Source organism: Haliaeetus leucocephalus, unplaced genomic scaffold (genome assembly GCF_000737465.1).
Source record: "Haliaeetus leucocephalus isolate CR32 unplaced genomic scaffold, Haliaeetus_leucocephalus-4.0 Scaffold173, whole genome shotgun sequence".
In the NCBI taxonomy this organism is placed as follows: domain Eukaryota; kingdom Metazoa; phylum Chordata; class Aves; order Accipitriformes; family Accipitridae; genus Haliaeetus; species Haliaeetus leucocephalus.
This window is the reverse complement of record NW_010972609.1, coordinates 14,238,426-14,262,306: the sequence shown is the minus strand read 5'-3', so window position 1 is coordinate 14,262,306 and position 23,881 is coordinate 14,238,426. Positions and strand designations below refer to the sequence as shown.

At 39.8% G+C, this 23,881-nt stretch overlaps 2 protein-coding genes across 7 annotated transcripts in view; both read left to right on the top strand.

Annotated features, from left to right (window-relative positions):
- Positions 1-4,896: 4,896 nt before the first annotated feature.
- SPTY2D1 (SPT2, Suppressor of Ty, domain containing 1 (S. cerevisiae)) lies at positions 4,897-16,458 on the top strand. Of its 4 annotated transcripts, none has more exons than XM_010563862.1 (6): positions 4,897-5,117; positions 7,224-8,951; positions 9,781-9,940; positions 10,605-10,682; positions 12,844-12,950; positions 14,912-16,458. In XM_010563862.1, the coding sequence occupies exons 1-5, from the start codon at positions 4,898-4,900 to the stop codon at positions 12,938-12,940; spliced, it is 2,283 nt and encodes a 760-aa protein (XP_010562164.1). In that variant the 5' UTR covers position 4,897; the 3' UTR covers positions 12,941-12,950; positions 14,912-16,458. The 4 variants fall into 4 exon arrangements, with proteins under 4 accessions (XP_010562164.1, XP_010562167.1, XP_010562165.1 ...); XM_010563865.1 differs by lacking the exon at positions 14,912-16,458 and having other exon boundaries at positions 7,224-8,606; positions 8,673-8,951; positions 12,844-14,341; XM_010563863.1 differs by lacking the exon at positions 14,912-16,458 and adding an exon at positions 14,190-14,341.
- The window catches only part of UEVLD (UEV and lactate/malate dehyrogenase domains), a 30,593-nt gene continuing 19,601 nt past the window's right edge, over positions 12,890-23,881 (top strand). For all 3 annotated transcript variants that reach the window (XR_774141.1, XM_010563866.1, XM_010563868.1), the window contains exon 1: positions 12,890-12,950. Coding sequence is in view for 2 of the 3 variants with exons in the window: in XM_010563866.1 (XP_010562168.1) it covers positions 12,948-12,950 (3 nt within the window). In the remaining variant the exon portion in view is untranslated. The remainder of the gene's footprint in view (positions 12,951-23,881) is intronic.

Sequence of the window (23,881 nt, the reverse complement as noted above, 5' to 3'; positions counted from 1 at the left end):
TTTGGGGTCCTCTGGTGGTCTTTGATAGTCTTCATCACTTGTCTGCTAGTTGACCTTTTCCTTGGAATCTGCGCAGTGGCACATTTTACATGTTTGGATAGCTTAACCTAAAGAATGTTCGTGGGCTACTCTACTATCTACTCTTCCTTGATTAACATACTTTTGATGCAAACCATACTGACAAACCAAGCTAATTTATCTGAAAAAGGGCTAAAGGTCATTATCTTCTCAGGAAACAGAAGGAGTCATAACCTTTATTTACAACATCTCCTTGTCCTTGGAGCTTTAACCCTTTCAGTTAGTCAGATTCAGTTATTGGGTAGGTAGTTATGGCACAATTTGCAGAGATTAAGGTAAAAAATGAGAAACCTCAGGAGAAACACTACTTACTGGTAGGAAAAGACTTGTCATTTCTTGAGGGTACACAGTTGAAGACAGATACTTCCGCAGTCTTTACTTTTTCCTTTGGGTAAAGCAGTGCCCAGTTTGTGTATCTCAGCAGTATTCAGTTAGAGCTGTCACTCAGTGCTGCCCAGAGAGATAATCAGTGTTTACAACTTGAGTAGTGCAGCGTTCTGGTAATGGCTTGACCTGCTGTCTTCTAAAGGCTAAACATTTCTGTTTCTCTGTTGATTTAACTAACTTGGCAATAGCTATGAAAAGCCAGAATATCACAGCTGCTGCTTGGATGATAAAGTAGTGACATGCCCTGGCTTATTTTGTCTGGTTTACCTGAAGTCTGATGCATGTTCATTTGCAGTGTATGTAAAACTTTCAGTGCTTGTGGAACACATGCATGGTTCAGTGCTTTTAAAAAGACTAAAGCTGATTATTTTATGTGATTTCTAAATGGTGAACAAAACTTTTATCAACATTAATAGTGATTCACAGTACAGAAAATGGATATTCATTTATGAATCATTTACCTACGTATGCAGTTGTTAGTCAATATCAAGAAATGCTACTGATAGGAAGACTTTTAAATCTTGAGTTTTGCACAGTTTGCCATACTAGTGGCAGTGAGAAAACAGCATGTCTATCAAGCTGCTTTACAAACCTGCTCCTGGATAGGACTGTTGGTCGTAGTGCAGCAAAACAAAGCCTGAAAGCTGCTTCCACATCACTTTAATTCTTTATAAGGCTTCCTAACAGGATACATCAATCTACATTTGTCCCTGCTGTTTAGCAGTTTTCAAAGGTGCTCCTTAGGTGTACAACTCTTTCGGAATCATAGAATCATTTAGGTTGGAAAAGACCCTTAAGAGCAAGTTCAACCATATCCTCTGTTTGAAAATCCTCTGTTTTGTCTGTTTTTAAAAACTGTGTAGAAATTGAATAATTAAACCAAGCTTTGCCAAATTAGGTTACCAATGGCAAAACATGACATGTTTAACTTTGCAAGTAAGAGAAGTTACATTGCATTATACTAACACAAGTATACTACAGAGTACCTCAAATTGTTTCTAAGGTACTAATTTGCTTCAACCTTTTTCTGAAAGGATTTTCACTGATGATACATGGATTGCTTTGCCTCTCTTATCTGTTCTGATTTAGATGGAGCATGCCAGATTACTTTGGGCCACTGAATCATGGGCTACATTTGAGCAAAAATTGAGAGACAATACTGCATCATGGTTTGGATTTCCTGAACAGTTAGATCTTAGAATACTTTTGGTGTAAACAACACAAGTTGGGGAGGGAAGGATCTCGGCTTCCCAGAAGAGAGGGGCCCAGCTCCAGCTATCTGCTTATCCTTTAAATAGTCCTACCTATGATGATCAGTTGTAATAATTTCAATTGTAAGTACCAAAAATTCTTCAGAGTTGGAACTTCTCTAAGTGATAAGGATTTACAAAATCAGTTCTCAGATTGTGGTAAATTCTCTTACGCAGATGTAAATCTCAGTAAATGTGGTAGGCCTTTAATGTGATGAGGCAACATGTCAGGTTTTACTACTGCAACGTACGTGGATGGTGTATCTTTGTAATTTTGTTTTAGTAATTTTTCTTAGAAATCACTTAAAGGCGACTACAAATAGCTGGTATTGTAGCTGCCCTTCCTGGAGCCAGTTTTGGCTGCATTTTACAAATGAGTCTCTGAACCTTGCTTCTTAGTGCATGTATATATACAAGCTAATGTATGAGTTTGCATGTTAGTAATTAAAGTAATTCAAGGATCTATTCATGTGCTGCTGTTTCAATGAATCAGAAATTAGAATGAAGGCTGCCATTGGATGATATTGAAATCTATAGGGAGGTATGCTACTAGCTTGCCTGATTATTGGATGTAGGTATCTTTACCAGATAATTTAATTTTTTTAGTTAAGTTTCATAAGGCTATATCTGGATAGGAAGATATTTATGGGAATACTGACTTGGATGGCTTTTTTTATTAGTTATATTGTTTTCATTTGGGACTGTATTTCACAGCTCTTTCATTTGGTGGGGATTCTGACTTTCCATGTGGAATATCTTGGTTTAGGTTGTAATCTGTTGTCTTACTACTGAAATCCAAAAAAACCACAAACCTCTCAAACCTCAAAGAGTTTGGGATTTCTTCTAAATGTATTCTTCTGCTTTCCATCTGCTTCTGGGTTTAACTGGCTTCTATTGTATTTATCTTTGCAAGTGTGTCTGTCTTACTGCTTTTTCTTCTCTAGTCTGTTTGTGGGAAGAAGTTCAGAAAAGTCTTTGTTTCTTTCCATTTTACCATTCTAAAGCCCAGTCTGATGACTGGTACATTTATGAAAGGTAATGTCAGGACAGGTGTAGCACACTAGTGCAAGTGTTTGTTATAGATCCCAGTAAGAAAGGCACTTGGACTCTTAACGTATTGATTAAAATAATGTTTATTGCATATAACCAGAGAAGGAAAAAAGGGGATAGCATAGATAACTTTACATCTGTTCAGCTGCTGGAACCCTGAGTTGTACAGCACTGGACAGACGTCTAGGCATGGCAAGCTGTGCAAATCCTGTCTGTAGTGAGGATCACCAGTGTTGTAGTCTTTAGAGCTTTTATAGGATGTTCTTGGAAGTAAACAGCTCTGTTTATCATTTCCAAGCAAAAGGATGTTATATGAAAAGCTGCTGCTTCACTTCAAGATATAATGAGACATAGAATCATAGAATAGTTTGGGTTGGAAGGGGCCTTTAAAGGTCACCTAGTCCAATCCCCCCCCCCGCCCCCGCAATGAGCAGGGACATCTTCAACTAGATCAGGTTGCTCAGAGCCCCGTCCAACCAGGCCTTGAATGCTTCCAGGGATGGAACATCTACCACCTCTCTGGGCAATCTGTTCCAGTGTTTCACCACCCTCATCATAAAAAATTTCTTTCTTATCTCTAGTCTGAATCTAAGCTCTTTTAGTTTAAAACCATTCTCCCTGTCCTGTCGCTACAGGCCGTACTGAAAAGTCTGTCCCCATCTTTCTTATAAGCCCCCTTTAAGTATTGAAAGGCTGCAATAAGGTCTCCTTGGAGCCTTCTCTTCTCCAGGTGAATTACTCTACATGCAAGTGGTGTAATCGCCAGGTGCCAAGTGGGAGCTGCATATTCTGTCAAAATTAGTCTGCTGAGTTCATCCAGTGGTCTCGGGTGATAAGTACAGTAGAGTGCAGGCCTGCACCTATTCAGGTCAACTGGTATGCTGATCACTAACTCCTTGATGTACAATAGTCTTCTGTTTAAGATCACTGCAGCAGGAACGAAAATCAGTATCACTGGTTTCAGATCAACCTACTAATTATGCTGGTCAAATCAGTTCCAACTTACTTTTGATGTAATTCCATTTTTTTGAGTTGATTTATTTATTTTCACTGAATAAGATAACCTGAAACTGAAATGAGTGTCTACAAAAAAGACTTCCAGTAAACCTGCAGTCTGGAATTGAACAGACTCTGGCAGCTTGGGCTGTAGTCTGCTTTTGTTTCGTGCTTGGTCAAAGACTAAGACTGAACTGAAATATTTTTATTCCATTACTGATGCAGCTATTGCATTCCTTCTCAGTCTAGTGCCTTTCACGCATTTCTCTTGGTTTACCTACCTGTCTTCTGGTTTCCTGTTCATTCTTTCAGAAAGCGGAGTGCACTCTTGTTGCAGAGGAATGGAATGCACTTCACTCAAAAGAGAAGCAGCAATATATTTTATTGAGATAAAATAATAATTTGACAGAGTTCAATAAGTTGGATGGAATTCAACAAAGTTTAACAGTGCTTTGACATGGTTCAATAAGTTTGATGGCAAGGTTCACCTTATTAATTAACTACTACATGGAAGAAACATAGAAAGGAAAATTGAGTTTGAGTTAAAATGATTCACACAGACTGGAGATGCAAAGAGTAAGGAGGACCCTCCTATTGAGTCACAAGGCTCAGAGTGGATCCCCTTGCTTTTCAGCATGCTATCACTCACCAAGGATCTGTTGCAGGTAAGGGATCTCTTTGCCTTAGGTAAGGAAGAATCTCAGTCTCAGGTAAGGAATCTCTAACCTTGAGAGGCATCCCTGCTCAAGGGGAGAGTTACCTGGCATGCAGTCCAGCTGCAATTCAGGGAGAGCTCAAATTGGGCCCATCCTGCTGGTAATATTTATAGGGTGAAGTAGTTGGCTGCTAGTCAATAGTATAGACGACACATATGTCTTCATTTTAGCTCTGGTATCTTGTTTTGTATTTTGGTTATCTTGCACTTTTGGGTTTCAAAACCTCCTTTTGAAATATTTTTCAAGACGCCTTCACTCCCTTGTATGTGAGCCAGGGGCTTTCTAGCTCACAAGTTCACCCCAAGGACATGAGGCCTGTTGCTACTTAGCCTGAACCAAAGTACAGCTAGGAGTCAAGTGTATCTGTCACAGCTCTCAGCTTCAATGGGAATTCATTGTTGTATATTCTGTACCATCTCTATGCTTAAAGTCAAGTACATGACTGTTACACAACTCCTCAGTTTTAAAAACTTTAAGATTTTTACATTTCTTAACTTTTCTGACATAATCCTTTGTTCTTTGCAGAAAAGGTACAGTTTGGCTGTTGGTCCTCCCAAAAAGGTTCCAAAAGTCAAGGGTGTAGAGTCTGCAGCAGTGCAAGCATTTCTCAGACGGCAAGAAGAAGAAAAAAGAAAAAAAGGTAACAGTCCAAAATATTTCCTATGGGAGACTTTCATTGACTCTTTGAGACTTTGTCATCCTATTCAAAGCTCTTGCAAATACAGCTGTTGTCTGAAAAGCAGGTTTGTCACCCAGTGTGCAATAAGCCAATAGTCACACACTCAGGAGAGACATTATTTCATATTTGCACAAAGATGGGTGCTAGGTGGTAATCCCACAAAGCTAGCACACCCTGCAGTTAAGCAAGTAACTTATACAGTTTTAGATTCACCCACTTAGTTACTAAAGTCCTTCCCCAAAATAATTGTTGATAGTTGCTTATCTGTCACCATTTCTATTGGGCTAAGGTTTTCCCTGCTTGGAATTCAAGGTACAAGGTACAGTGTTCTTTTATTCTGCAGTGCATGCTCGAGGAGGGAGGGGTAGGTCTTTTTGGTCTTGAATTGAGTTGGTGGTCACAATCTCCCCCTGCTGCCTTTGCCTTTCCCCCAGTTACTGCAGATGTCCACTGACTTCATGCCCATTATCAATTACTCAACTGTCAGTGCCTTCTAGGGTGGGATGTTTCCTTCTTCTTGGTCTTTTAATTCTTCTTTGAGATTGTTCAAGGCCAAATTACTCCAGGATGCCCTTGGTTAAAGAATGCTAGCTGTTCTCGTTTCTGATTACAAATGATTAAGTGTCTTTAGACTGTCAGCTTAATATACATACAAAGAACATCTTGCATAGAAAGACACAGATCACTTCATATTTTAGGTTAATCTTCAACACAGCTACACATCTGTTTCTGGAATTTATGCGCATAACTGATGCTGAGGGAAAGCCAGAACTAAGTAAAGACTAGGGATGTTTGCATGCATTCTTAAGGAGTTAAATATTAATCAGCTACACTAGCATTTGCTGTTGGAGATCGGGAAGTAGTTAAGGTGAAGAGATATTGCAAGAAACCATCTGGACTTCTTGGCAACTTTGAAAAGCTTTATCTGTGTGAAAAAATGGTAAAAGTTCCTGTTGTGTCTTAATCTAGTGTATTGATACAGTCTGAATTTTAAATTTATATGGCAGAGGCTTTGAGCCACAGGTTTTTCACTGTATTATATTTCATTTAAGTAGCCTATAGAATGAACTAATGCTGCATTGCTTTTGATGTTAATGTTTTGCTAAAGGTGGATGGCCCAGGCATTCTTCCTCTCCCGGGCCAGTCATGAGCCTGCTCCTTATCCCTGCTGGCAGGTCCAGCCAGAAGCAAGACTGAGCATGAATTCCACATAGGCATGCATGCACACTCACTCTGTACAGTCATGGCCCTTCACAATAACATAGACAGGGCATGGTACCTTTACAGGCACCCAAAGCATGAGTAGCCCAATCTATTTTCTAGGAATTGATGCTTTTCCTGAGTCTTTCTGGTATTTGGCCCCCACTCCCTTGGTCTGTCCGCTATCTGGTGTTCAGACCTCTCATCCTATTCACCAGCTAGTTCAGCCTGAATTTTGTCAGCAGATCACACACAGACTCAAGGTGGATAGCATACTTATGCAGAAAATAGCTAAAAACAGTTCAGTAAGAATATAGGACAGACTGTGGAGATAGGGCACAGGGCTCTACCAGACAAATGTAGTGACCAGCAGCTTAGTTATCTGTGGCTGGCTGCTTCTGTCTCTCCTCTATACTCCTCTACACAAAATACTCAATACTCTTTGATTCCCTCCCTTTCCTCATCTTCCTTTAAACATCTGCTAGTAAATTCTGTACAGCCTCAAAACTCTCCTGCTCTGTCTCAGAACTCCTTCTATTACCCAGAGATCCTGTAAGTCCTGTACCTCCTCACACAGTAATTCTCCTTAGTTTGCATAGCATTCTGGAGAGCTGCTTCGGTTGAATCACCTTAGTGGGTTTTGCAATAGCAGCATTTAACTTAATTGTTTGCCTTTGTTTGTCAGAGAAGCTGATTCAGGTGGGTTAGCTTGCCCTGTTGGCAGACCTCTGATCACTTTCTGGTCTATTTTGAGTAGCTGTTAGCCAGATATCCTTAAATTACTGTCCTAAATGGTTTATCAGTTTGGAAGAAATTGAAATAAAAGGTAGTGCTTTTGCATAACTTTCTCCTGGCTTTCTTTTGTAGCACTGGAAGAAAGAAGAAAGAAGGAAGAACTCTTGGCTAGACGTATTGAACTGAAACATGACAGAAAGGCAAGAGCTATGGCCTCACGAACAAAGGATAATTTTTATGGCTATAATGGCATTCCTGTTGAAGAGAAGCCTAAAAAGAGGAGGACTTGTGAGAATGTCGCTCAGGCCCCAGAGGCTGAGCATGCAACAGAAGATGAAACTGAGCAACTTGAATACAGTCAGACTGAATCTGAGCATGAGCAAGAAGAATATGAAGAGAAACCATCCAAAGTTGCAGTGAAACCAAAGGCGCCTCCTAAGAGTGCACCAGCACCTCTGAACTTTGCAGAGCTCTTAAGACTTGCAGAAAAAAAACAGTATGAACCCGTGGAAATAAAACCGGTGAAAAAGGTAGAAGAGAGACCCAGAACAGCAGAAGAATTGAGAGAGAGGGAGTATTTGGGACGCAAAAACAAAAGAGTAGAAATGCATAAGAAAAGTGAGAAGGAGATTAAGAGTACAGGGATATCCAGTTCTTCAACAAAAATGACTTCTCGGAAAGAATCCGTAAATGCAAAACTTAACAAAAGCTTAGTAGATAAACATTCCACACCAAAAGGCAGTCTGTCGTCTTCTATGAGTGGTATTGGTAAGAAATCCAAAGCACCAGCATTGACTGAAAAACACTCACGGTCATCATCTTCCTCCAGATTTGATCAAATGGAAAAAACCTCACAAAATGGCTCCTTAAAAAGCTCTACTGGTAGCAGTCATAGTAAATTACCTGTCAATGGTATTGGAAAGGCTGGCTCAAGCTCTCACGTGCCACCCTCAAAACCAGCAGCTAATGGGGCTCAGAGGCTACCATCTGCTAAAGAATCCAGCCTGAAAAAGTCTGCCCTTACAAAATCAGGAAATGCTGCAGCCCTTCAGCATGGAATCAACTCCAATGCAAAACGATCGGGCAGCAGCTTAGGAAAAGGAGGACCTGGACATCCAGGTGGTGGTTCAAGTGCAGGACCTGGGCGATCAAGCAGCAATTCTGGTGTGGGACTTGGAAGGCCAGGAAGTGGTTCAAGCCCTGGACCTGGGCGACTGGGCAGTGGCTCAGCTGCAGGACCTGGAAGGCCAGGCAGTAGCTCAAGCCCAGGACCTGGGCGACTGGGTGGTGGCTCAAGCGTGGGACCTGGAAGGCCAGCTGGCACCTCAAGCACAGGACCTGGGCGACCAGGCAGCAGCTCAAACATGGGACTCGGGCGACCAGGCAGCAGCTTAGGCACTGGACCAGGAAGGCCGGGCATCAGCACAAATGCAGGACGTGGGCGACCAGGCAGCAGCATGGGTACAGGACCAGGAAGGCCAGGCATCAGCCCAAGCACTGGACCTGGACGACCAGGCAGCAGCCTGGGAACAGGACCAGGAAGGCCAGGAGTCAACCTGAGCACAGGAGCCAAGCGACCAGGCAGCAGCTTGGGAACAGGACCAGGAAGGCCAGGAGTCAGCCCGAGCACAGGAGCCAAGCGACCAGGCAGCAGCCTGGGAACAGGACCAGGAAGGCCAGGCATCGGCCCAAGTGCAGGACCTGGGCGACCAGGCAGTGGCTTGGGTGCAACTGTAAAACCGAAGTGTACTGTTGTATCGGAAACTATTTCTTCTAAAAACCTAGTCACAAGACCTAGCAATGGACAGATAAATGGAATGAGGTCTTTTCAAGGGCATAGACCTGTGTTTCATCCACAAGGTATAAAGTTCTAGAGCAAATAATTTTTTCACTTAGTTATTTGTTTTGTATTTTTTATATATGTCTGAGTTGAGGCCACTGAGGGTCTTTGACAATTGTAGATACAGTTAGGAAGACTTGGACAAAATACCGTATTTGCCTTTTAAAGAGTGCATTTAACAGTAGAAGGGGGTTTTTTTCTGCTTTGCAACTTTTTTTTTTGTTTTACCTATGCTCACATTCCTTGAAATACAGGATTCACATGCCTGGGGTGTGACGTATTACATGAAAGAAAACTAAGCAGCCTGTGATGGGTGTTGGTAGACAAATGCTGTCAGAAGGAAAAGAATTGAAGGATTCGCTTCCTGCATTGCTTAATTATGCTTAGTCTTTAAAATTTTGAGTGGCTTAAATAACAGATGCTTAAAGTGGTACATGAAAATTAAAACCACACAGCAAACCTGTGACTGATATTTAAATGTTTTGGCAAATTCATCTTATCAGTAAGCAAGCAGTTCTAAAAATGTATTTCTGAACAGGAACAAGCAGCATAGACTCTAGCAAATAAGTGCCTAGAAAACCTTGAACAAGAACATGGACTTCTGTCTGGTAGTTTCCTCAGGATGCCATTGGTGATACTGATATGTAATCTTCTGTAGCACTACTTAGAGGAAGTATTTCTTTTTACTGAGTTTCTGAGAATTGCTAGTTAACTTGAGGCAGAAGTTTTCCACCTTGAAGGCCAGAGCTATAAAATAAATGTGCCCAAGATATAGCAAGGAGAAGTACTGTTAAATTAATGTTATATTAATGATGTTTGGGTTTTTTTTTCACTTCCCCTGTCACTTAGGTCTTGGAAGACCACCTATTAGTTACAAGAGACAAATAGAAGATGATGATGATGATGATGAATATGACTCTGAAATGGATGACTTCATTGAAGATGAAGGGGAACCCCAAGAAGAAATATCAAAACATATTCGGGAAATATTTGGCTATGACCGGAAAAGGTAAGAAAAATAGTTTTAAGATATTGCAGAACAAGCAACAGAACAACAGAAATTAATATGGTTCAACAGGTAAAAATGTTCTAGAAATAGGGGAATTGCTGCTATCCAAAAATGGTTTTGTATTCCAGAAATTTAACAAGCATTAGAGCTGCTTCTGTGCAGAAGGGACCTTGAATTTTCACACTGCCTGCCATGCTCTTCTGGGAAGCAATAACATTTGATGCAATAGGACATAGTTGGAAAATAACACAGCTTCTTCCATGTCTTTCCTATATAGTTCATAGCAATTCTTCCCTATTATTGGATGTTAAAATGCTTTCTATAGCAGTCTGTATTATTTCAGAATTAATCAAATGTAGCTGCCTGAATATGAACTGCTAAATGCAATGGTTTTAGCTGTTCTGTAAGAGGATCTAACTTCGTATGACTAGGAACTGCTGGAAAATGAAGGCTCTTATTTGGCTTATTTAAATACTTCAGTCTTGTCTGACAATAAGGTATAAGAGAGCAAGCATTTTAAAGGCTTGTAACTTAGATTCTTTCAAGACATTAAAATCTGTGTATGGCAAGGTAATTATTCTTTCTAAGAAGGGATGTGAATTCATAACTCAACTGTACATTATAATGGTTTTTATTGCACTGAAAACTAATATTTAATTTCCAGGTACAAAGATGAAAGTGATTATGCCTTACGTTACATGGAGAGCAGCTGGAGAGAGCAACAGAAAGAAGAAGCTAGGAGGTATGCACGGATTTAAGCTCAGAAAGTGGGAAGATTGTTTATTGCCCAAGTCATGGGGCTAAGTTAGAGTGGGTATTTGCTGCTTTTTATAGCAGAGGTAAATAAGCCTTACCAATTTTTATAAGAAAGCTTAGGTAAAGATGAAACTCAGCCAGCCAGTGGTGGGTACAGTGAATAAATCCTGTATGCTCATTCTCATGCATCCCAAACTTTGCTTGTTTAAAACAAACAAACAACAACAAAAAAACCCCACACCCAACTTTTGCCCAAAAATCTTTTAAAAAATACTTTACATTTCAGTTGAAAAGCTAAACCCTTCAATTTGTCCCAAACATTACAATATTCTGCTAGTTTGAGGACTGGAAGAAGATTTATTTGGGTTTATCTATATACATGTGTTTGTGTGTGTATATTTCTATGTATGTATAAAAAGTACTTTGACAAACTTTTGAAATTGCTGAATTCAAATATGAAGATTATATCTTCATATTCGTTTTGACCATTGGTTTTGGCCTTTAGAGCTGCACAATTCTTAGGTTGCTATTATAAAATCTGGTGTTCATAAACTCATTTTCTTTTTGGTTTCTAATGGCTGGTGGACCAAGCTTTGTGAAAGTTATAAGAGGTTTTTATAGATAATGGAAAATATTGGAATATACTGAGTTACCAAATTTTCTTGTTCTACTGAAATGTTTATATTGTTATTCAGAAGGTGCCTTGAGCACTGGAAACTTGCACCTTTTTTAAGTTAGTTGGTGTCCTTATTCCTCCTTGCTCCTGAGGAATAGCTGCAGCTTGTGCAAAGCTATAGTCTGTTAAATGGAGTTAGAGGAAACAACTGGAATTTTACAGTGATATTGCTGTTGACTGAATTCTCTTTTGAAGACCTAGAGTGAGGTTTTGCAGAGTTGAATACCTGGCTAACTTTTAACTGCACATGCAGCATAAAGGAAGGGGAGATAAACTTGAGTAAAATTGAGTTTAACTATTTCAATGCTCAGCTACTTTTCACTGAGAGTTTGATTAAAAGCATTGTGACTCTTGAAATGAGGAACTTTTTCTAACCAAGCAAGCCCACTAAAATTATAGTTAAGTTCTGAGTTGAAATGAAAACTGATGTTTCAAGCCAGAGTTTTATCACATAGATCCTGTTTGTTTCTATTCTTAATTTGGATGACTGCAGTTTCCTGAATTCAGGATGACTTTGCTATGCTTGTTTAGTCATAAAATCCATTTTAGAGCCTGTACTGGAGCAGTTTAGCCCAGAACAGTCAAATCCTCATTGTTGTGTGGTTGAACTTTTTGCATTGAGCTGCATGCTACACTGCCTTATGTTGCTTCATAATGAGCTATGGATGTACAAATGCACTTGGTAGGGCTGCAAATGAGGCAGTAGCTGATCACAAAATGGTAACTTTGCTATGCACCCATTCCTAGTATCAAACCAGCAAGACTATCCTGCCCTTATTTATTGAAGAGGAGATCAGTGATTGCAGATACTGTTTTAAGTATGACTTTCAACGTACTGACTTCTAGGAAGCTGAAGAAATCATGCAGGGATGTAGCTAGAACACACCGTATTAGCAGAGTCTTTTCCATGGGCCTGTTCACCAGAGTCATGGCAGCTAGATGGACTGAGGGTGGAGCAATGTTGTGCTTGTAGCTACCTGAATGGTGCCTCAAGCCAGGAAGTTGCGACAACATCTTTGCTGCTCTACTGTTAGGCATATCCATTCTCTTCCTTGCTAATGTAAAAGGTTTAGGTGGCTCTCAGAAGCTGGTGAGAGTCAGTCATGCTATGACTTGTATGTAGGAGTTACATTGGCAAGAATTGAAGAATGTGTTTCAGCAGCTGCTTTTCAGAAAAAAAGACTTTTCATATTAAAATCAGTTTTTTTCACAATCTTGATTTTTTTAACAAAAGTTTTAAAGAATTTTCCCTCAAAATATTTGATTCTAATCTAATGATAAAATCTTGATTTCTTTTCTTAAAGCTGTATTCTTGCTATAATTAAAGAAAATTTATGACTGTTGAACTGATCTAAAATTTTTGCTAAATCAGCTGTAACAATTTTAGAATTGCTTTTCTTGGGGGAGGGGTAGAAGTCAAATTTCATGTTTTTGAGTAGTAGTGTATAAAGGATTTCATCTTTTTTGGCAGCTTGAGACTTGGTGTTCAGGAGGACTTAGAAGAATTGAGACGGGAAGAAGAAGAATTAAAACGCAAGAGACAGTCTAAGAAGCTGAGGACACGTTAACTGACTTATGGTGTTGACTTTGTTCATGTTTCTGCTACCCTTTGCCTCCATACATCTCTTATTCTACTTCAGTTTCCATTTGCTTGTTAGAGGGCAAAAGAATATTTAAAGGGATTAAAGTACTGAAAAGCAAGGCTTTAGTTTGACCTAAATAAGATATTTATTTTTAATACTTGCCAGGGTTGGTTTTTTATGAAGAAGTTAATGCACTAATGCATATTAAGTGGAATAAAATTAATAGATGTTTCCATTGATTATACCAGTTCAAGATGCCAGCAGAAATACTGACTAGCTATGCACTGACTCAGAACTGTGTGGGCCCATATACCAGTAAACCAATTTTGCATTCACTTGAAAGAAAGGAATAGCATTCTTGTTCCCTGATATTTCTTGAGACTTAGAGAAATTGCTTTATATCCTACTCTATCTCCCAACTTGAGCCTCAAAGTATTGAAATGTCATCTTCTGTACAGAAGCAGCTTGGGTGTAAATTCAGCCGTTGCCACAGGTGTTCAAAGCAATAAAGTGCTGCATATTTTCTGATTTGAGGACCCATAAAAATAATTTGAACCTCCTTATTTCTAAACAGAAAAGTGCATGTTATTTGAAAATTGTACAGTTACAGATATGGCCAAAAAAGTATGTTGGCTTTTGTTGTTTGTCAGGAATTCCAATGCCAATCTAATTCAGTATGATAAATACACACCCTGAAAACAGGAATTTCTAGTGTTTGTATATAACTTGTGCTTTTGGGCTCAAGCGTATGCTTGGGAATTCTTTTCCTGCCCTGTAAATCTTCACATTTGTTTAACAGCTTCTGCTGCTTTTACAAATTGTGTGTGGTGCACATGTTTTTTCTTGCATTAAACATCTGATGTGTTAAATGATTTAAAATGTGAAGCAGTCATTTATCTAATTAGGTTTACTATTTAGAAAGCACATCAGAACTAAGTTTTGTTAGAATGTGTTTGCAGCTTTTCAATATTAACAACTTCATGTTAACTAGTTAATACTTGTGATTAATTTCATCAAACCAAAAATCTAAAATGTTAAGTATAGCAGGAGAGTTAGTTCAGTTACTTACCTTAATGCCCATATTTGCACATTATTTCTAACTATGCACTTAAAGACTGTTTCTTTCAGTAACTGAATTTGTTTACAATCAGCACAGGGTTCATGTAAGTCTACAGGAGTTGTACTATGAGTCTGAAGCTCAAATCTGGTGTTGCATCTACTTTGATTTCCCCAGGTTGCCCTTCAAAGCTCACCAGTATCACTACTTGGCTTTGCCTTGAGCTCCAGGACTCCATTGATAGTACCTCTGGCTTCAGCTGCTGAGGCTGTTATGTTTTAATGCTGGAAGTACTTGGAAAAGTACAAAAAGGGCTTTATGTGTTGGGGGGGGGGGAGTAAAGGAATAAAATGGAAAAATTACCTTGTAGAGAAACAACTAAGGAACCTTTCCTATCAGGGGGATATTCTTAACAGTGCTGCTTCTAGGAAGCAGTTCAGATAGCAACCTGTAAGGAACAACCTTGGAAGCTGCTGAAGTTTAAACATCTGACTCTTAATGTAAGAAAAAACAGAATTGCCTTTTTAAGATGTTTTCTGTCAATGTTGTAGCATTTCACTGCCTCAGTAAAACACTGACATGAGTAAGCTATTGCAATAGATTCTATGAAGTAATTCAGTATTAGCTGACAGGGAGCCCAGATGAAGATGCCATCGTTGCTCCTCTGTATTTTTAATTTTCTATATTGACTAACAAAAAATGTTTCTCAGTGTATGCGCTTGAGACCATGCAAGATAGTGTAACCTCACTGCTTGTTTAGAAGTGTGTTGTATTCACTCTGCTTCATTGGGACCATCTAAAATTTTCTGTTGTAGTTCCTAGAATTGTCCATTCAAGACAATGAACACTGGGACCGTGATCAAGTTACTGGGTTTTTTTTACTTTTTAATTCTTTTTAGATGGAGAAAGGCTCTAGGTCTGTCAACTCAGACTACATCAGCTGTGAGCAACTTCCTGCCTGGTTGGGAAAAAAGTCTCTTATGAAGCGAAAGAAATATATTAATTCAAAATTGGTTCAGCTGGGAATTAAATCTGCATTTCAGATAAATATAGGTTAAATAAAACCCAATTATTTCACCACTTTATGATTATTTAACCATGCAAGATCAGTTAAATCTCTTGATCTGTAAAGCACTTTGTCCTTTGTCTTTTAGATGGTGACTGGAATGTACTCTGCTAGCCTCCCTAAGACTGTATAACTGTTTTTTCACACAGTGATCATTGCTTAAATTTTGTCTATTTCATATGAAAAATTATTCGAGGACACATTTGTAATTTTACAGTCAAGAAGTACTTTCTCATAATTGGCATGGGATGCTAATGTTTTTCAAATTTTGTACAAATGTTTGGGGTTTAATGTGTTTGCATCTGCTTCATATTTGTAAATTGGCTAGGAAGGAACTGGATTTTTGGTTTTTAATTCCTGACCTTGTATCCAAAACCACACTTACTCTTTGCCAGCTTAATAGTATTAATCTAACGTGAGTACTTCAGTACTTGTCCAAAGTGCATCTGAATTTGAGGTTAAGAAAAACTGGAAGAATGCTTATATTGGTTTATGAGGATCTGATGTTAAGCTAACAATTGTATTTAATGAAATTCTGGTTTGGTTTTTAGATTTTTAATTCACTGTTTGACAATGTGCCTTTTTTACTAAATTGTGTCAAAAAATAATGAATGTAGGAGTATAAAAAGGTTGGTTGGTTTCTGCTATCTCAGATTCTATATCCTTAAACTTGATAGTGTGAAATGACATACTTTTCATAAAACCCTTCCAGGTCTGGCTTTGATTGCACAACTACAGTAGCTACTTCTTTACTGCTAATGCTAAATCAAATGAAGGGCACTTTCTATTGATGACTACTTTTTGAAAATGTCTTGTATTTACACTTGAGCTGTATTTCACTTTACAGTGATGTCTTTTGGGGGCCAGGGTTTCGCATATCACAGGAAGCCTTAGTGTGCAACTCTGTGCTGTGCTTTAAAATAAAAATCTTTCAAGAAGTATATGAGATCTCTATGGAAATCTGGATTTATTTTTGTGTAAAGTCCAAAATATTGTCCAGGAAGACTAATTTTCTATTTTTTTTGCATTTTGTAACATAATCTAGTAGCTGATGCATATTTCTAGATATAGCATATTTCTGGAGACCAAAACATGTCAGAAAATAAATATATGGAGAGACTGGTGTTTAAATTGTGATGAATGTACTTCTATTTATTTTGGTGAGTGGGTGTGATGCAATATTAAAGTGTTAGTGTGTAAATAAGGGTGCTTCTAGTTTTAGCCAATGATTTTTTTTCTTTGGGGATAACATTTGTGCACAATGTCTTTTTACACAATGTGACAAATCAGGTTAAAAACTCATACATAGCTTAACTGTTTTCTGGTGCTGTCAAGGAAGTGTATACTTTTGCACACACCAAATGCATATAAGTTTTGCAGAGTATGTATACAATAAATTACAGGCATTAAACATTCTACTGCTATTTCTCATTGGTTTACTTTATGGAAGATTTTTCAGAATTCTCTTCTGCTGGTTTCGTCTGAGCTGTCACATACAATAGCATTAGGCTGAATGTTCTCCAAGAATAGTTCTCTTGTTCTCGTGCTGCCAGCAAGAATGTATGAAAAATTAATGGAGTCACTTAAGCATTCAGAAAAGGTCTGATAGTTGTGGGCATCTCCCGCTTGTGACATAATATATATATTTGGAGGTACATGTACTTTAGAACGATAATATACACAAGTGTGCCAGTTGCCTTTAATCTCTTCTATCTGGAGTGTGGTGTTTCATCCTGCAGTTTCATAAGTAGCATCTTTCTCAGATTCTCCTATTCCAGTGTAAATAATCTGAACCTCCTCGATTGCTGTCTCCTATGGAACTATTTACTGCTTTGACAGGTGGAGGTAAATACCAGTGACTGTTCTGATCAGCTAGTGCTGTGACCCATTTCCAAATAGATAAATGAGTACACATCAAAGTAAGCCCATCTGTCTGTCTTTTGAAACAGCAATGCTTGCACACTCTTGTGCTTAAAAAAAAATATTTTTTTTAAATCATATTGCAAATTAGCATTTAATCAGTGTCCTATGAGTACCTTGTTTAGAAGGCATGAAAACTTACCTTGTTTGGAATTCCCTTGTATGGAATTCCCTTGATTTTTAATGTATCTTAATAGCTGTAAGCAGTCATTATTTCAAAGCAAATATATTCTGTTCAGGTGGAGAGTGATTCTACATTGAATTATTATCTTAATCCAGCCAGTAAAGCTGTACTTCTCTGGAAGCAATAGAATTATTTTACTCAGGTTCGGAAAAAAAATAATTCCAGATTTCCCTCATTTGAAGGCAAATTTTAGTTGAAATTTATTTGAAATAACATTTTAGTTCCACAAGACAGAACTTGCAGTATAGTCATCCCATAGATAGCCTTTTCTTACCACTTCAAATGCATATGGAAACATTTATTTATTTTTTCCATGAGCCTAGGGATCCCAAAAGCCTTTGACATCATGCTTAACATACTTTGTGGGATGAAATGAGTGACAGAAGAGGTTCCTGAAGTAATGAAACATGTCACCAGTTTAGTCCTAACATCTCTGCCCACAAGTGATGAATGGCTTTGTTTTCCCAAACTGTCTGGTACTTAATTTGCTTTGGGGATTTCTCTGTTCAGTTCTTCATGGGAGTCTTAATTTTTACCTATATCCTTTTCCCTGCACTGGCAAATTCATAAATTTCTTTGTGTGCTGGATGCAACTTCTGTGCAGTTTCTCAATGTTCCTTGGTTGAGGAAAGACAAAGTGTCTGATGCCATCTCCTATCATTATTATGTGTGTGAAAGTTGATAGCAATTGACAATTTAAAGAGAATCAAGAGCTTCAGTGGGTTTTTATCTTGTTAAAGGAATGGTCTTGATTCTGACTTGAAAAACACTTGAGTGTAGAGTTCCAGGCTTTATTAGTGCACTTGGAATAACTGTGAGAGCATACTTATGCACACACTGAGTGTAAAAGGATGTTTTTAAGTGCCTTACATGTACTTCTCGATGTATTTAACCTCTTTTGTGGACTTCTTCATGAGAGGTAACTAGCTTCCTTGAATGACACAAGTAAGGATATATGATGTTTGTTATGGGTCTGTCCTCAACTCCCTATCACAATAATTCTCCTCCCCGCCAGCTTCTTCCAGCTGTTGCATTGCACGAATACTTTGTGGTCTCTCAACACATCCAGTAAGTAATGAGATTTGCCTAGACAAAGAAGTGGTATATATGTTAGAGTGCTACACCTGTTGATTGACCTGCTGCTCTGCAATTGATAAAGGACTCTGCTTATCATTATTTTTGCACAGGAGGGGCACTAATGTGAGTCAATCCACTTTATCTGGTTCCTGATTTCTATAGAATGTGCAGGAAGTCTGTTTTTGAGACCTTTGCAGCAGTGTCAGTTGTGACTGTAAATGATGCGTAGACAGGCAGCCCGGTCACATAAGGTGAATCTTCAGAGTTCATGCAGAGTGATGCGCTGTTGTTAACAACCCTCTTCCCCAGCCAAAATGAGTGAACCAGCAAACCGTTTATTAACCTGGTTTCTGTTTGCTAGCTGCCTGTACTCAGGGAAGGTGGTGGTGGCAGCGTATAGCGTGTGATATGGGCCAGGGCTATGGGGAGCCCTGTTTATGAGGAGTGTGAGAGATGCTGAAACTTGCAGGAAAAATTAATTTATGGAAGACTATTTGCTGCCACATGCAGTTGGCATGGAGGCCTCAGGTACCTCAAAACTGGTTGGATGGTGCTTTTAAACTGAAAGTTATGACGTATAAAATGGTTGCAGTGTAGTTCACACACACAGGTGACTTACTGGTTTAGAACAAAGGTGAACACTGAGATAAATAACGCTCTTGCTTGTGATATTTCCAGAGCTGAAGCCAGTTTGGGTTTTGTGAGGAAACTTGGTCCTGCCACTTGTGTTGCAGTTGGTCTTCACTTATTCCCCGAACTTCAGTATCTGGGATGATCACTTGACTGTATTTCAGAACTGCAGATTTTGTCCATAGGGTTTAATATTTATAAGTTCAACTTGTAATTTCCATTCCATTACTCTTAATTTGGACAAGTCATAGTATTGCATGATTTTCTCCACTGGAGAAAACTCTTTGAAATGCTTCCTGAATTGTAGTTTCACGTTATTGAGAACCCTTTCCCTTGGCTTTGTTCTAAGCTAGCATACTTAAAAATACAGGATGCCCCCAGGTAAGCAGAGGAATGAGACTAGTATTTGGAGTAGTATGAAAGTTTAAGACAGTAAAAATGATGCTGTTTTCCTTTTGTGTGGAGCTGAATAAAATTCAAAAGCCACATGCTGTGGAACTAGCTCTGTGTTCCACAAGACTGTCATTTTATTTTGACCCCTCCCTTAGCATCTGAGAAACTGCAGCCTATTTTCTGTATAATTAACCACCTTAACTTTTCTACCAAGTCTCAAAGAAAACATCTCAGTCAGTAAGAGGACCTGTACTGCTGGCAAAGTGCTATGTTTTTTAATACATAGGGTGATATTTTATGGAGAAAGGAGTTGCAATGCATCCAACTCTCACTTTATTACTTGATAAATGCCAGTTTGGGGAATTTTTTGTAGCTTGTTTGGTAGGAATATATGCAGAATGCCATGGCCTCATTTGGAAGAGCATGGCATTACCAGTTGCGCTGGCTTTACCAGTTTATTTGTGCTGAAAGTTGATATCATTTGAAAGCTTTTCTAGAGCAGACAGTGTTTGGTAATATATGACTTGATCCTGAAAGCTAGGTTTTGTATTTTTATCTCTAGAAATCATATAAACCAAATTGACACCAAATCAAAGAGTTGTTAGTCAAAACTCTGGCCAATAGATAACCAAATAGAATAAAAGAATGAACCTTTCTGTAACATTAAAATTTACTATGTCCAGTAAAGGAAGCCTCATTACTGCTTCACAACCATCCACAGATGGTGTAAGGCAAGGTGTGTTTATCTTCAAGACTGCATTTAACAGAACACCCTCGTTGCTCATGGAGCTATGGTATCTCTCCATTTGGCCGTGTTCAACTTCAGCACTACCCTGAGTGCTTCTGGCCTGCCTTGTACTACTTTGGCTGATTGAAGCAAGTGTGTAAACATACACAGATGAAGTAAATAACCAGCAGAAAATATCTTCAGAAATTACAACTGTACTGCTGGCTTCCTTCTTGCTAGTGCTTGGGAGGTGCTGGGCTCAGGAGGTTAAGAGCCAGCTTCAGAAACTGAAATATAGAAGGGAACTTCAGTAACAAAAGGTAGAGATCAAGTGATGGGGGGGGAGAGGAACTACTGGAGGAGCAGTACAGGGTGGTATGTGGGGTAGCAAGGCTGTGTTCTGTGCAGGCAGAATGTTAGCCTACTGGCAAGGTATTTCATTATCTAGAAATTAGTTGGCATTAGGATCTGTTAATACGGAGTTATTCATTGCAGATGACGTTTAGAGCAGATTTTGAGTCAGAGGCCACAGACACCACCTGAATTTAAAGGACAGTTGAACAGTGAGTACCAAGAAATTTGGATCAGTAGTTTGGGTGCACGCTTAGTCAATGGTGACCTCCAAGGCTCGCACAGAAGCAGTATTACCACTCTTACTCTTGAGATGATAGTGCTGTGTTGCTACTAAGGCTATGTTGTTACTGTTCTGGTTTCTATGATTATTTTGGTTATGTATGCACAAAGATTTTTTTTCTAAGTGTTTCCAAACATCTAACCTACTAACAACCGTAAATATCTATCAGCCTTTCCTAGTTGTTTTTTACTGTGAAACAGGGAGAAATTTAAAATTTAAATGCTTGAGATTAAAAATTTAAAAGGAATGCTGTATTCTCAAACATTAGTCTATGCTAGGACCTTTGTGAAACAAAATTATTTTCAAATTGTCTATTAAAAGGGTTTAGATAAATGTTCATGAAGATCATTCTGTAACAGCCCATCATAGGGTTCACTATGTTTCCACCCTCCAAAAAAGCATGTAGCCACAGAGTCTGTAGGAGACTGGGGTGAAGGCAGCTGCCATTGCATGTGTCCCAGACCATAGCTCTTGGGGTCCCAGTAATGCTTTAATTTCCTGTTTCTCTTACCACAGAAACCAGTTTGCCCAGAATACTTGCCCCTGTTCACAGAGGGTCTCTACCACAGAGCCCACCATCCCAGAGAATGCAGTGTGCAAGGTTATACTGGTGACAGTCCCCAAGAAAAACTTCCTTTCTCCCCTCTTCAGGGCAGGGGCTTCTCTGGGTTGGGGACACAGCACCTAGGACACTGTCAGCCTCGCATGTACGGTGCAGGGTAGGGCCAGGGGCTTGGAGGTGATGTGCCAGGTTGCTGCTGCTCTTTCACGTATCCTGCCCTGCAAACACCCTCCTGGAGGTCAGCAGCTTTCGCACAAATATGGGCCTCAGGGAAGGGTAGGACCAAGCAAAGTGAGACACCAGGAAGGAGGAAAGACAGTTCTCACCATATCTTCCATTCACAGAGAGCCAGTCCGTGGCAAGTTTGGCATCCTACCCTATGTCTCACCCATTCAAGGTCCCATGACCCTTTCCCCCTTGCCCTGGGGTTCACAAAGCCCCAGCTGCCATTTGCTAGGGGCTGAGCGCCAGCCTGGCTATTTCGACCACTGCCACTGCTGCTGCAGCCATGGGACACGCTCCTCCTAAGTGCCAAGCTATGGTTTCTGCTTCTGGACAGGCTTTCACAATGCTGGGTACAAGATGCTGTTGTGAATCCACCTAGCTGGGATTCTCAAGTGCAAGAAAGACCAATATGTAATGATCTTAGCATCCTATGGCAGAAAAAGATAAGGTCAGTCTCTCTTATTTAAGCTGAGTTGTCTGTTAATACTTCCTTTCTGAAACTTAGTTGCATTGAATGTGGACAGCTGGAAACTAAAGTATCTGCTTGACATTATACATCAGCCTCTGATATGGAGAACATCATGTCTTAATAAGCAATATTTAAAAATAACCAGATGCTGATTCATTGAGAAAGCTCGAAGGGCCAAAAAGCAGATCCTCAATGTGTGTAAGTTATTGTAAGTCTGCTGAACTACAGCAACATGTCCTGGCAGAGGGCCTGTGCTGCTGCTTGAAAAAAGCATATGTCAGGTTCTGCCTTGTTAGTGGACTGTGCAGAAACAGCTTAAAATCTAAAACTGTTCTTTTAGGAGTTCTGCTAGTGGTACTATGACCTTCTTTTCCATAAAACGGCTAACGCCTTTGCAGGGATGCAGATTTATTTTGAACTTGCCTCACAGTACTTCTTCAGTATTATTCACAAAACAAACAACATCCAAAAGGTAATGACCACTGTCACTGACTACGATCACGATTGTTTGCAGAACTTCATTACTGAAGAGGTACTGTACTTGCTGGGCAAGCGATGTATAGCACATACTGGAATCTGCAGTGCCAATTCTTGAGGGACTGATCCTGAGCAGTCCAGTTGTGTGGCTTTCCGTTGAGGCTGTGGTACTCTCCAAACTGAACACTGAAATTGCAAGGTCATTCATTGTGTCACAGACAGCAACTTCAGCACAGAAGCAGAATGGCATCAGTAGACAATACATATGATGGAAAAACTTGATAAAGGTTGTTCTAAACCTAATTATTTTCTGCTATGGCTGTACCAGCAACAACCTTCGTTCTTGATTACTGTCTGCCTCACGCCTCATTGAGCAAGGGAGGAAAAAATTGTATGAGCTTTCTTGAAGAGATCTTAACTACTTGTAGAAGCATGCTGCTATTATGTTTGGTCTGTTCTGTTATGATCTAGCAGTTTTCTGGTAGGTTATGGGGATAGGACTAGCATTTGTCTCCATTCACCTAGCTGAATCCCCTGTGTTTTCCACTGAATTGGCCATCAGACTTGCACAGTCCACTTTCCAAAAGGCAGTTTTCTGGTATCTTTACTGTGTGGTAGGGAGGCTTAAAAAGTAAGAGATCGATTAATGTAGGGAAAGAAGTTCATTCCAAATTTTTGTTTACATACTTGTAACTCCATAAAGTGGCAAATCAGTTGTGATACTGTCAACACAGAGGGAAGAAATCCCCGTAATATCTATGTATGCTTTTGTACCTGAGATTACTTCTCAGTTATCGCACACAGCCAGATTACATTCAAAACTCCTATTAGTTTAGTGAGAGAAGAAATGGAAAGGAAAGGAGGACAGTAGTTGAGAACTGTCTGATGCTGTCGCCCATTAGAAGCGATCTGCTGGAGGAACGTTTGTTCATCTCCCACATGAGCTCTGTAATGTTTTTCTGCAGATTTCATTTTTCCAGTGCAGGAAATGGCAGGCATACTCCAGGATATGGACCTGCCAAGAGGGTGCCCCAGGAGCAGCGCGTGGGGAACCTGCAAGACCTCTGTTCTCCGGCCACGAGTGCCACATGTGGTATACCCTTGCCTGTCATCTTGAAGAAGGCGGCTAAGCGGGCTCCCAGATAGCTGTAAGGTTGTTTTTTTCCCCACAGATTTCAGCCTTTTTTAGAGGCTGCGGCCTGGCTGGCAGGTGGATGTATACCCTGACAGGTGGAAATGGCACGCCGCCGAGCGCTCTTTGCATTCACCTGCCGCGGTAAGGTACTGAAGCGTGTATGTGACCTCCGGCTCGCAGACCCATTAGAAGGAAAATAAAAAAAAATAAGGATTTTTGTTGTGTTTTTTTTTTTTTTTACGGTTCCCCCGGAGAAGAGAGCCACGGAACGCCGAGGCTGCCGCCCTGAGGCAGGGCAGCGCCCTGAGGGAGCGGGCGGGCGCTCCGCGCAAGGGCTGTTTGGGGGGGCCTGCTGGCACGCCCCAGGGGG